Genomic DNA, 11,840 nt, shown 5'->3' with positions numbered 1-11,840 from the left:
CTTATGAGCAGCAGGAGGAAAACGATACCGTTAATGAACAAAACTGTTATCATATTTAGACATCGAACTTGTAAAGTTTCCTCACTAAAAACGTGAAATCATATGAGAAGGTTTTGATCTTTTGGTATTTAAGCATTCCAAGTTCTTATTATAGTTTTATTCGAATCCCTTGGTGCGTTAGGTCTTGTGAAATTTACTTCATTCCGAGCCAAACTTTTGATATGGTAAGGGTGTTGGTATCATACGCCTGGCGCCTTGCCCTTTTTTTATATTTATTTATTTTTTTGTTTACTTAGCCACACCACTGAATAGATTTACTTGCTTTTTTTGTGACCCTCACAGATTCCTCCATTACATGCTTGAATGTTATCTGGAAATCAGTCGAAACGAAGGAATGACCGACTCTTTTCCTTGAACATGACCGAGGGTAAGTGAATGTTCGCCAGTCTTCTCCTAGTTCTTTGAGCTCTTCTCCTAGTTCTTTGAGCTCTCGAAGGAAGTTTATTATTAAGGATTCTCCCCTTGCGTTACTACTGTTTTTTAGTCCCAAAAAAAGAGGCATCTGCAGAAGGTGTCGTCGTCCCCGAAGTGTTACAGTGAGTGGGGACTGAAGTTGACTTTAACTCCCATTTTGTTTCTTAAATGCACTCTTTTTTGTTTGTTTCCTTCAAATACCTCGTGCTGGTTTTTAGTTTCCATGCCAGGTGAGCAGTACATTTTCCTATCTGATTGCCAATCCCGAAAAATCTGCGCACGTCACTCCTGTCAAGGTAGAGAAGGATCCTTGTTGAGGATGGACTATGTCTTCTCTACATTGGATATAATAGGCCATTTTACAGTGGTGTACTTAGATGCCCAGCCTTTGATTTGGAGTGATGCTGAAGATGACCTTGTTGTGACAGAGACCAGTATCTAGTTAGCATGATAACAAAGTAATTTGCATTTGAAAAGTAACAAGGTTTGTATCATAAAAAGGTCAACCTTAGCCTCACTCCTGTTCAAAGGCTTGGCAACCAAGGACACAACTGTAAAATGGACTATTCTATCGCTGTTAAGAATGTCGCCTTTAGCCCCACTCTAAATCAAAGGCTTTGCAACGAAGTGCACAACTGTAAAATGGCCAACTGTTACCTTGTGGTGAATTTCGCGAATGATTTAAAATCTAATTGTTTATCATTTTTATCAAGATGACAGTTTGCAATACTTTTTTTCCGAATTGTCTCTCATTGAATTGGCTATTTATATATGTGTTAGATAAATAGAAACGACCATTAGGCTTTGTTGTAAGAAGAATCTTTCTTGAAGCCTTGTGTGTGGTGTTATCATTGCGTAAGTGTCGGTTCATAAATCTAGGAAAATCCTCTCCTTCAGGAGGAAAGGATTCATCTTGCAATTATCATAAGCGGATCCTTTCATCAACTTAAGCTAAGCTTAAAAGCTTTAAATTTTTTTGGGACTCTAAAAAAAACCTTAGATCTAATGAACAAGCGATCTACTGAACAAAGCAATAGCGCTGCGCGTGCGTTTTAAAACTTTGTACAATAGGCCATTTTTCAGTTGTGCACTTAGTTGCCAAGTTTTTGATGTAGACTGAGGCTGAAGGTATTGTAATAGGGACCAGTGTCTGGATAGCATGATAAATAAATTTACATTTGAAAAGCGGAAACGTTTGTCTCACAACAAGGTCACCCTTAACCTCACTCTTAATCAAAGGTTTGGCAACCGAGCACGTAACTGCAAAATTGACTATTCGTAGCCGTTCCATACAGAACAAAAACGTGAAATCACCAGCTAGTGCGACCTCTTAGCGATCCTCGACAGGAGTTCATTCACGTTTTAATTTGAACTGAGTAATACATTCATGTTATGCCGAGGGGGAGATGTAGCTCTAAGAATCAGGAAACGCATCGGGCTATTAAAACTCAATTTTAAACAATATCCACTCAAAACGTTCGTCGAGTCGTTTCTTTCATGGTCATAGTTTGCGTCATCGAGTAATGGGCTTTGTGCACGCTCTTAATCATATCTTGTATTATCCGTTCGATGAATTTTTTCTTAATTCCTCCAATTTAAAGGGTAAAATTTGTACACCATGCTCGTTCACAAGCTAAGGACCATCGTACATCTTTACCTGGTACATTTATTGAAAAACGGTACCGTGTTCTTAGAGTGCGAGCCCGCTTATTCGCCTGATTAGGTGATTTTTACGCCCAGTACAATTCTTAAAAAACACCTTAAATCTTCCTGATTCATTCTGCGTTTTTGACAATAGCCACGTAGTGGAGGTAAATAATATATCGGGACAAATGGTGCCCTTGTATGAATTTAATAAGAACCTTCCCGGAATGATATTAGTGAAATATTCAAGGAATTGACACTAAGTTGTTTCTCCAGTAACACGAACGGTGTTTGACGAACTTCTTTCAGGATATCAAAGTAACATCATCTATCCATAAATACTGTTAGTACCTAGCATAATTATCTAGCTTATAGATATATTCACAGATACTAAGAAAGCGTGTGCCCCCGGCGAACTATTAATGAATTTCACTGAACTCTGGGAAATGGTAGTATTATATTATGGATTCATCTAGATAATTTTTATTTGTACTTTGTGTACGAAGCGGTTTGTCCCTGTTACCTGACTGGAATTATTATATTTCACTACATTTAGACGTGCCATGAATCCGTCTATCTTTATTTCGACGGTGTATTAAACATGTCAATTTGTTACGTGCTAGCACGTATGTTCAGGATTTTGCGGCATATTGAGCAAGCTTGTCAATTAGTTAAATGGACTTTTAAGAATGTTACTCTTATCCTTCCATGTTGAATTTTCGAGATCAAAACTATTATTAGCGTATCTGATCCGAGTCAATGTTGCAATAATGTCCCCTGCATTAATATAATTTCACAAATGCGTTACCACTCTCGTATTCAACATAATTGTTTCATGCCTAGTCTTGCCTTCTTCTCTACATTTTTTATAGGATTTCTATGATAAACTATTGCTGCCCTTTTTTCAAAGTAAATTTTAATCTTGGAATTCAATTTTACGTATCTAAGGCAATGCCAAAAAAATCCGCATCATTTTCATGCTAGATGGCAGGTGTTGAGTCCGTCAACAAACTTCCAAGGTCGCCAAAAGCGAATGCTCATCGTAGTTCAATTAACATTGAGTAGGCTTACCTCTCTGACATATCGGCTTATACTTAATTCGAAACACATGTATTGATATCTACGTTAAATTGCTCTTTACGTCAGTTTGTCTCATATAAACAGCAGGAGAGAAAGGGTAAGCAATAATTTCAAATATCACGAATTATTTTGGTACCGATATCCGATGAGTCAAAGAACACATTCTCTGTGTCACAAAACGCTGAGTTAATTTTTCGTAATCCTAATTCTATTTCTTTCTTCCAATCGCTCATCACGTCCTTTAGTCTCATAGACGGCTGGAAAGGAAAGGGCATGCAGTCATTTTGAATTCGTTGTTCTTATGAAGAAAAGAAATATTTGTATATAGAACAGGAGAGATGGTAAGTTTTGCGCTCGGTGAAGAAATAGAGAAAGATGGTTTTCGTCCCACGAGCGTGGGACAAAGAAAGTCCCGATAAGGAATCGAACCTCAGAACTTCAGATTCTGTACTCTGATGCTCTACCACTGAGCCTTATAGACTCAGTAACATCTTTCTCTGGGAAAAGAAATGTATTAGGTTCGATATCCAAGGATTAGTGGAAGAAAATGACATGGCATAAAGAACACAGTCTCTTTCCTCGTAACACTGACGTAAGTTTTTTTGTAATCTTATATTTATTTCTGTTTTAGTAATATCATCATTATTTATTACTATTTTCATCCAAGGGAGTTGATATCTTTTATCTTTACCAAATATACGATATCGACACGCCTGGTAGCTGCACTATGCATTTATTAGCGTTATCTTAGTTCGTAGGGAAGAGTAAAAAAAGAGCGGAATCTTTCTCTAGTTCTCCTACTATCTACATCAGCTGACAGACAATGCACTTATTTTCATCATTTTTAACTCGTGAATTGCGCGCATGTGCAAGAGCGAGTTGCAGATACGATGTGGGGAATAGCACTCGCTCGCTCGCTCTATTGGTCGATTCCTGTAAACTTTTTTTCGATTTTAGGCTTTTGTGTGCATTTAATAGCTTTTGGCGAGCAATACAAACAAAAAAAACAAACGAAATGGCGACCTTTTTTGCTAAGAATAGTGGTGAGGTGAAAAAGAAGCCAATGATAATCTTAAAAGAGTTTTTTTTTTCGTTTTAGTTTCAACAAGCGGCGCCAGCGACTGGCAGGCATGCTAGGATTCACACTGAAATAACAGAACAACCTTCTTTTTTTCATAAACATGTAATTTACAATCCTTGAACTTGAAAACAATCCGAAGATTCATTGAAAATATCACTTACTGCGAAGCGCTCGGAGTTTACAGATGTTCAAAAGCTTTTTCTGTTATGGCGTTAATTACGTTTCTTATCGTGTGTTTTTCCTGTGTGAAGCAACAAAAGATGCCGGCAACTGAAGTTAACGCGAAAATCAAATAACACCTAAACAAACAATTTTAGCTACCGATTTTCAGTGAATTTTTAAAGAATAATTTTCTTTTAAGTTTCAAGACAATTTGAAGATTCAAATTACATATTACGTACTAAAATGCGAAAGTTATACACCACAAAATTGATAAATAGGCCTGAAATGAAATTCTACCTTGTTACTGATTATACGTTGCCTAGCACGTGACTAAAATCTACCCAGGCGGAGATCCAAAATGACGGTGGCAGTCTTGGCTTAGTTATATCACTCAAAACTCGTTCCCGTTTGTCTCATTTGATAAAGAGGGAATCGTTAATGTTTTCATTAAGACAGTATTGCCTTGATTTTCTAATATTTACAATGATAGACAGTAAATTTCACTTTTCACCTACATTTACTTCCAACCTTTTCTTCTGAACCAGAAGCAAAAATGATATACATTTAAAACACATGACATCATCCACCCTTGTCAAATGTAACAGCATTATCATTTTAATTGTAGTGCCTTCTTATCCCAACGTTACTTTGTTTCTTTGCTAGATTAGCGAACACTGAACTACTGCTCGTACTCTAGATATGACAATCAACCACAAAATTCCCTAAACCAGATAACATTAAACATAATCCAAAAAATGTGTCAATTCACGAGTTTGCTCACAGAGCACTTTGATGCAGTTTGGACTGGTGGATATGATTCTGTTTTAAACAAATCATTCGTCTAGTCTACCAGAGTTATACCTTAGAGGTGAAACCAGTCTCATGTTGAAATATGATTAACCTCCACTGTGTAAAAAATGCAACACATCTCAGCCCATACTGCTGCAAACCGTTTCGAGGCTACTCAAATGCAGTCAAAGGAGTTAAAATAGCATTTTTCTGTGTTCTTCTGTTGATGTCAACCCTGGAAATTCGTTACTTATTGCAATTATTAAGATGAATAAAGGAATGCAGACCATTACGAATTATCTCATCGCCAACATGGCTGTCTCGGACATTGTTATTACATTTTTGGTTGTTCCGCGACACATTACTGAAATATTAGTACGCCCTTACGGGGCTCCATTCTGTGTAAAAGCCTTCCTCTTTTACATGACATCATAACTGCTGTCTCAATTTTGAGTCTTGTTGTCATCACTATTGACAGGTATACAGGTATCGTAGACAACTAATGAATCTGGCTAAACTCTGTAAAATCGTTATTCAGTTGATATGGATCTTATCTGTCTTTTCACGCGTTGTACTTCGATATTTTTCGCACCGTAACAAAGAATGGCGAAACATTTTGTGTGCTACACTGGAGTCCAAAGTCTCGGCCAAAGTATTTTGTAGTAATATTTATTTGTTTGATGTCTGTTACAGCATGCGTGGTTACACTTCTGTATTTGCGTATTATCCACAATCTGAACAAAAACAGTGCTGCTCAATGCTAACTTTAGGTTTGATACGGCAGAACGAAGACAGAAAAGTGAGAGAAATATCATTACAGTATTTATTGCTTTCATAATCTTTCTTTAGTGACACTTGACAAGCTTAAGTTTCAAATTACAGGTTTTTTTTTCCTTTTGCACTGGAAGGTTGGACATGCAAGAGGGTAGGTTTTATGGCTTTGGATTTTTGCTTTTTTGATGTTTTTATCGGGTTGGGAAAGTTGCTACCCCCGTCAGTTGCAGATTCCTTTATGACCGGCATGAATTGTATTCGGTATATCTATACGCAGGCATGATGGGAATGATTACTCTTTTTCTCTGATTAGAATAAACCTGCGGACAGTCACTTGGCCTCTTTTGGGCGAATACGCCATAAGTGGTCCATTGACTACTGCTCTCTTGGCCTCAGCATTGGATCTAACTCTTTTTGTCACATAACAATAGTCAGTGGATCCTCAAAAAAAATGGAAATGCTATTGAATTACAAGCCTATGTTCGCGGCTTTATGGAGATGCTCTTGAGAGGATATCTGCCATTGAGTCGAATACCAACGAATGCTTGGCTTAAATCACATAAATGTGCCTCAGCAGTTTCGAACCGCGCGTTGAATATGCTAATTTTTCTTCAAGTGCGTGCACTGACGCGGGTGAATTATCGCAGTCACATCTATTTTCATGCACAATGAACAAAATGACATTTTTCTTGCTTATTACTCTTCCTATTTCAATTTTCGTTGTCTAGTCGAAATTAAGCACACCCACAGTGCTACCATTTGAAGTACAATTATTCTCCAAACATTTCGTGCCTTTGTGCTCAAAGAAATGTGCAAAAGCAGTGCAATACTTCCAAAAAGGAACATTACTATGCTATATACTCAGCAACAGGAATAGGGAAAAAGACCGAAAACAGACGAAACCTTGGGTCTCTCCACTTTCGAACAAACAGGAAGACTGGATGATCTTGATTTATTTTATGGAGCTGTCACCACCTTTTGCACATCGGCCCGTTAGCCGCAAATTCTAGTGAGATAACCAACGTTCCCCTCGGAGTACACTACTGAGGTAGAGGCTTTCTGGTAAACTTTCTAAAATGCAGCAAATATAGTTGTATTATAGCCTTTACCACTGGAAAAAAGCATCGTTCAATTCGTGATTGGAAAATGAAAATTAGTTGGATTGACAGAATTTATTTAACTCCTAGCTACGGATCATATGGGACTTTTTTCCTTTTTCTTTTGTTTTTTGTTTTTTCTCTTTTTTATATCTCTCTTACTTCATTGTAGCCTTAAGTATGAAAACGTGCGATTTGGCTAATTAACAAATAGAGAAGCCTTGACAGTGCTCTGTTCTGTTGTAAAGCACGCAAGAAGCGGCTAAAGCACGAAAGAAGTGTAGGGGGAAACACAAGACGTAGTCGAGTGTTTCTCCCTACCTCTTGAGTGCTCTAGCCGCTTCCTAAGTGCTTTACAACAGAACAGAGCACAGTCAAGGCTTCTCTATTTGTTTTATAATAAAGAATCTGTCAAATTCCCCAACGATTACTTTCAATTTTCAAAACAAATTTTATTTCCAAAGCGAACAACAGTGTCGTCAGCATGCTATATATTCTCATAAAGCACGCTACAATAAGCCAATCAGAATCCCTGTTGGAATGGTTCAAATAATCTGATTGGCTGTACAAGACTAAAGCTGTCAAAAATGTCAAACCATCAAAATTCAAAAACCATCCAAGTTCATATTCTGCAATAGTTTACAAACTAACATAGTTCGGCATGTCGAATTGAACTTTTGCCTGAAAGTTTTTAGTTTCTAATACAGAATCTGAAAGTAAATTGTTCAGTGAAATTCGGCCCAATCGTGGCTCACAAAAAGTTTTTTCACATGACAAGTAGTAAACAAACTGTTCAAGGCGAGTGTATTATGAATGAACAACAACCGAATTCTAGGACATGAAGATCGCTCGGAATGACAGCGCCGTAAAACTCGGCTGCAGTGACTGATGTGGTCTTCCACTCAACGCATCGGAAAGGTAATCAGAGCAAGCTCTTATTTTTCCACTTGAAGGGTAGTCGATTTAGTTCCTGAGGCTTGCTCCACTGCGATGACCGAAGATCTCCATGATGAGCTAGCCGCGATAGACCTCAGCATTATTGCAGTTGCTCCGACACCGTCTTGATTAGTATGAATTTTAACAGTTATGCCAGGTTATATTTTTCATCATTCCTGTTTTTACCTGTTTTGTTTTTGAAAACGAAACTTTATATACTATACAAGTGTTAGCTGTACTTGATTTTTATTACCGTATGTAAACTTGCAATCTAACTGAGTGCGAAAACTGTTAAAACTCGGACTGTCTATTTTGTTTTATCTTTGAGGAGTTTCGTCTTTGCTCACGTTACAGTAACGTAAAGTACTGCGCCTGGTATTTTTGCAAACCTTTGCTCGCTTGTTCCGAAATTTCAATTTCAATTAACGAAACTGGAAAGCTAGACAGAAGTCCCGGAAAAGGTCGGATATAGTACAATTTGGCAGGTGGCGTGACAGATTTAGCTCAGTTCTGTGCTCTGTACTCTCATAGAGAACGCTCTTTCAACCAATTACAGTACGTGTTATATCCGAACTTTATTATGATATTGGCTAACAAATAATTGCTCTTCTAAACTTTTATCTACATAGATTATAATCAGGATTATGATATCAGACCTCAAATCTGACTGATATCTGCAAGTTATTACTTCCTTTTTAAAAAGCCCATTTACGTAGACAATACATAAAAACACGAGCTTAGATCATGAAATCGAATCGCACGTTATTTTTCAAACGGAAAACTAGTTGCCAAACATCGGTTGCGCGCCAACTAATACGTGGCTCAAATCGCGAAAATATATTTCAGTTTCAAACCTCTGTTAATTATGTTAATTTTGCACTAGCATACATCGATTATTGATATTGTTGATACGTATATTGTCTTGCAGAATACATAGCATGACATTTTCCTGACGTATTTACTCTTTCTTTTTAATTTCCATTTTCTGCACACACATTGTTTTCAACTGAAGGAAAATCATTCTCCGAACATCTGGTTACTTGAACTTTTGTGTCGATATAATTTAACCCACCCCAAAATTATATGAAGGAAATAGAAAAGAAAAGCGGTATATTTGTGCGCGTTTCGAGCACCCTTAAATTATTTATGTTTATAAGCCATGTCTCTGCTTTACTAGACATTTTTGTTGCATAAGCTATGAAAGGGGGAAAATTCCTCCTTAAAAATTAATTTTGCAGATTTGATTATCGACCCCAACAACACCAAAGGATTGCTCTAGCTAAGTAATCATTTGACACAGTTCTCCAGCTAAGCAAGTAATAGGATGTCAAATGGCCATCTTTTTCGTCGTTCGCTCACTTTTCCGATCGTTCTTTACAGAGAAAGTAGCATTTCTCATGTCACAGATTCGATTTTTTTTTTCTGATGAAAGATGAGTGAGATTTCAGCCTGGAACTAAATTCTGCAGTGCTATGTTCGAGCAGCATTATTTCAACAAGGAAGGTAATTTTTTTTTTCTTTTCTTTTCCTTTGGAGGGTTGGGCGGTTGAAGGTTAATTCTCCGGGTTGAGTACAATGGTAGAAAATCAAAACTTACAAAATTTTCATGCCACGCGTCTGGTGCTTCCAATTGCCTTCCAACGTCGCTACAAGCGAATACAATTTACCTTATGATAATTGATTACGCCTGTTAAAACATATTTTTTAAAAAAAACAACAATGACAAAGAAAACAATTGGGAGCTTTTACAGGATGAAGAGTGCTATCTAAGAAATCATTTTTCTTTTAATAAGACTCCTCAATGTAACTTGATTTATCGCGATTAAACCAGCAATCGGTAAATATGCGGCATTTATTTTGTGTAAGGTGCAATTGTGTTTTGGTTGTTTTCAAAAGATGACACATCTAAGAAACAAATTGCGCGTCCTATTGTTTGAGTTTTCAATGCATCAATGAAACTCGTGAAAACAGGAAGAAAACGAGGAAGGGGAAACGATCTTTTTGTTTGGCTTTTTTTTCATCATATTTCTAAGCAGTTTAATCTTTACCCGACGGGAAGCTCGCGATAAAAAATGGAATCAGGATGAAACCACAATCAATTAAGGTTCCCCTCAAGTGAGCTTTTGTTCCGTTGAACACAAGTTTTTCATTTATCGTAATCGTTGAAAATCAATCTATGTAATTGTTTGGTCATTAATCGAGACAACTATGCGGACCAGATCGATGTACATTGTTATGATATCCAGTCGGTAAGCATTATAAAGCACCCAACCCATATATTAACGGCGGTAGGAGGCGGCTTTTAGCGAATATTCAAGACAGAGTGAAATGTTTCTGAAACTTAAATTCATTTCTTTTTCTTTCCCCGTAGACTGGAAGATTTACCACATCACTTTCTATTGCATTTCTTGGGTGGTAACTTCGAAGTAAAACCGGTTCATTTACTCGTCAAGTATGAGTAACTTCGCATGTAATAATGCAACACAACTCACTTCATACTGCTGCAAACCGTTTCAAAGCGACACGAACGCAATCAAAGGAGTTAAAATACTATGTTATTGCGTTCTTCTATTGATGTCAGTGATTGGAAACACGTTGCTCGTTGCCATCATTAAGACGAATAAACGATTGCAGACCATTACGAATTATCTCATCGCCAATGTGGCTGCCTCAGACATTATTAATACACTATTGGTTGTTCCGCGACAAATAACAGAAATATTGCTTGGTCCACGCTCATGGCTGGTGAGTGGATTGTTGGGCTCCATTCTCTGTAAAAGCATTTCCTTTTTACAAGACATCACAACTGCTGTCTCAATTATAAGTCTCGTGGTCATCACCACTGACAGGTACAGAGGAATTGTATTTCCTTTCCAAAAGCAACTTATGGGTCCTGCTAAGCTCTGTAAAGTTATCATTCCGTTGATATGGATCGTATCTATGCCTTTTCACCTAGTGTACTTCGATATTTTCCACACTGACACAAACAATGGAGAAACAACCTGCCGGCCACTCTGGAGTCCAGAGTCTCAAAAAACATATTTTACAGTAATATTTGTTTGTTTAATAGTTGTTCCAGCGTGCGTCATTACATTTCTTTATTTGCGGATTATCCATAATCTCAAAAGAAACAGAGCTGCTCTGAGCCAAGGGCCTCTACGGAAACGACTGAAAGAAGACGTTAAAGTCGTGAGGAATATCATTGCAATACTTGTTGTTTTCGTGGCTTGCATGACTCCAATTAGTATCTATGGAATGCTGGTCATGTTCGTTTGGGATAAGAAAGTGCCTTGTGGCATTGAAAACTACGGTTTTGCTGCCCACTTTATTCTTTATACAAACGCGTCGGTCAATCCATGGATATATTTTGTCTTGAACGATAAATACCGTCGTTGTTTCGGAAACATTTTAAGGAAACTTCGTATCGTCAGAAAGGAGAAAAAGTCTCGAGGAGGATCACCACTCGCACTAGAAATGTCAGGTTTTCGACCAACTGCTTAATTACATCTTATTAAATGGTCCGTTTGCTTCCAAGTTTTTAGAAGACGTTGAAAAGCGAGGCACGGCAGCCCAAAGCAAGTTCAGAGGATAAAATACTTTTGATACCGTTTTGGTATCAGGTTGCCAAGAGAGGCGCTATTGACGAGTTATTGTCAGTTGGAATTGTAGCACGAAGCAACCGAGTTCGTTGTATTATATTAATTGCCGGTTATTAAATGTTCTTTATTAGACATTTTCTGTGTTTGCTCCACTGTTTTAATGGTTCAGGTTTTAGTTTTTAAAATTATCTGCCCAAACGCGAG

The 11,840-nt window shown here is 37.5% G+C and overlaps 2 protein-coding genes and 1 long non-coding RNA gene across 4 annotated transcripts; 2 read left to right on the top strand and 1 right to left on the bottom strand.

The window, feature by feature from the left end:
• Positions 1–261: 261 nt before the first annotated feature.
• Positions 262–9,953, bottom strand: LOC149035595 (uncharacterized). 2 transcript variants are annotated; one of them, XR_016182361.1, is made up of 2 exons: positions 9,635–9,953; positions 262–889 (listed from the first exon to the last, which is right to left on the bottom strand). It is a non-coding gene; the product is annotated as an uncharacterized LOC149035595 (long non-coding RNA). The 2 variants fall into 2 exon arrangements; XR_016182360.1 differs by having other exon boundaries at positions 262–762.
• Positions 5,334–11,771, top strand: LOC113678459 (QRFP-like peptide receptor). Its single transcript, XM_027195340.2, is given in 6 exon segments — positions 5,334–5,463; positions 5,466–5,612; positions 5,615–5,722; positions 5,725–5,788; positions 5,790–8,019; positions 10,409–11,771. Coding segments are annotated over 5 exon segments (654 nt in total). The 3' UTR covers positions 5,995–8,019; positions 10,409–11,771.
• Positions 10,492–11,771, top strand: LOC149035594 (galanin receptor type 2-like). The gene has a single exon (XM_089191754.1). It carries the CDS (start codon positions 10,492–10,494, stop codon positions 11,536–11,538), a length of 1,047 nt encoding a protein of 348 aa, XP_089047880.1. The 3' UTR covers positions 11,539–11,771.
• Positions 11,772–11,840: the final 69 nt, after the last annotated feature.

This window comes from Pocillopora damicornis, chromosome 13 (assembly GCF_964200805.1).
Source record: "Pocillopora damicornis chromosome 13, jaPocDami1.2, whole genome shotgun sequence".
NCBI lineage: Eukaryota > Metazoa > Cnidaria > Anthozoa > Scleractinia > Pocilloporidae > Pocillopora > Pocillopora damicornis.
The sequence above is the reverse complement of the archived record's forward strand: the minus strand, read 5'-3'. Positions and strand labels throughout refer to the sequence as shown.

What these genes read in the sequence shown, in the direction of transcription:
- LOC149035594 (XM_089191754.1), top strand. Translation starts at nt 10,492, where the DNA reads ATGAGTAACTTCGCATGTAATAATGCAACACAACTCACTTCATACTGC.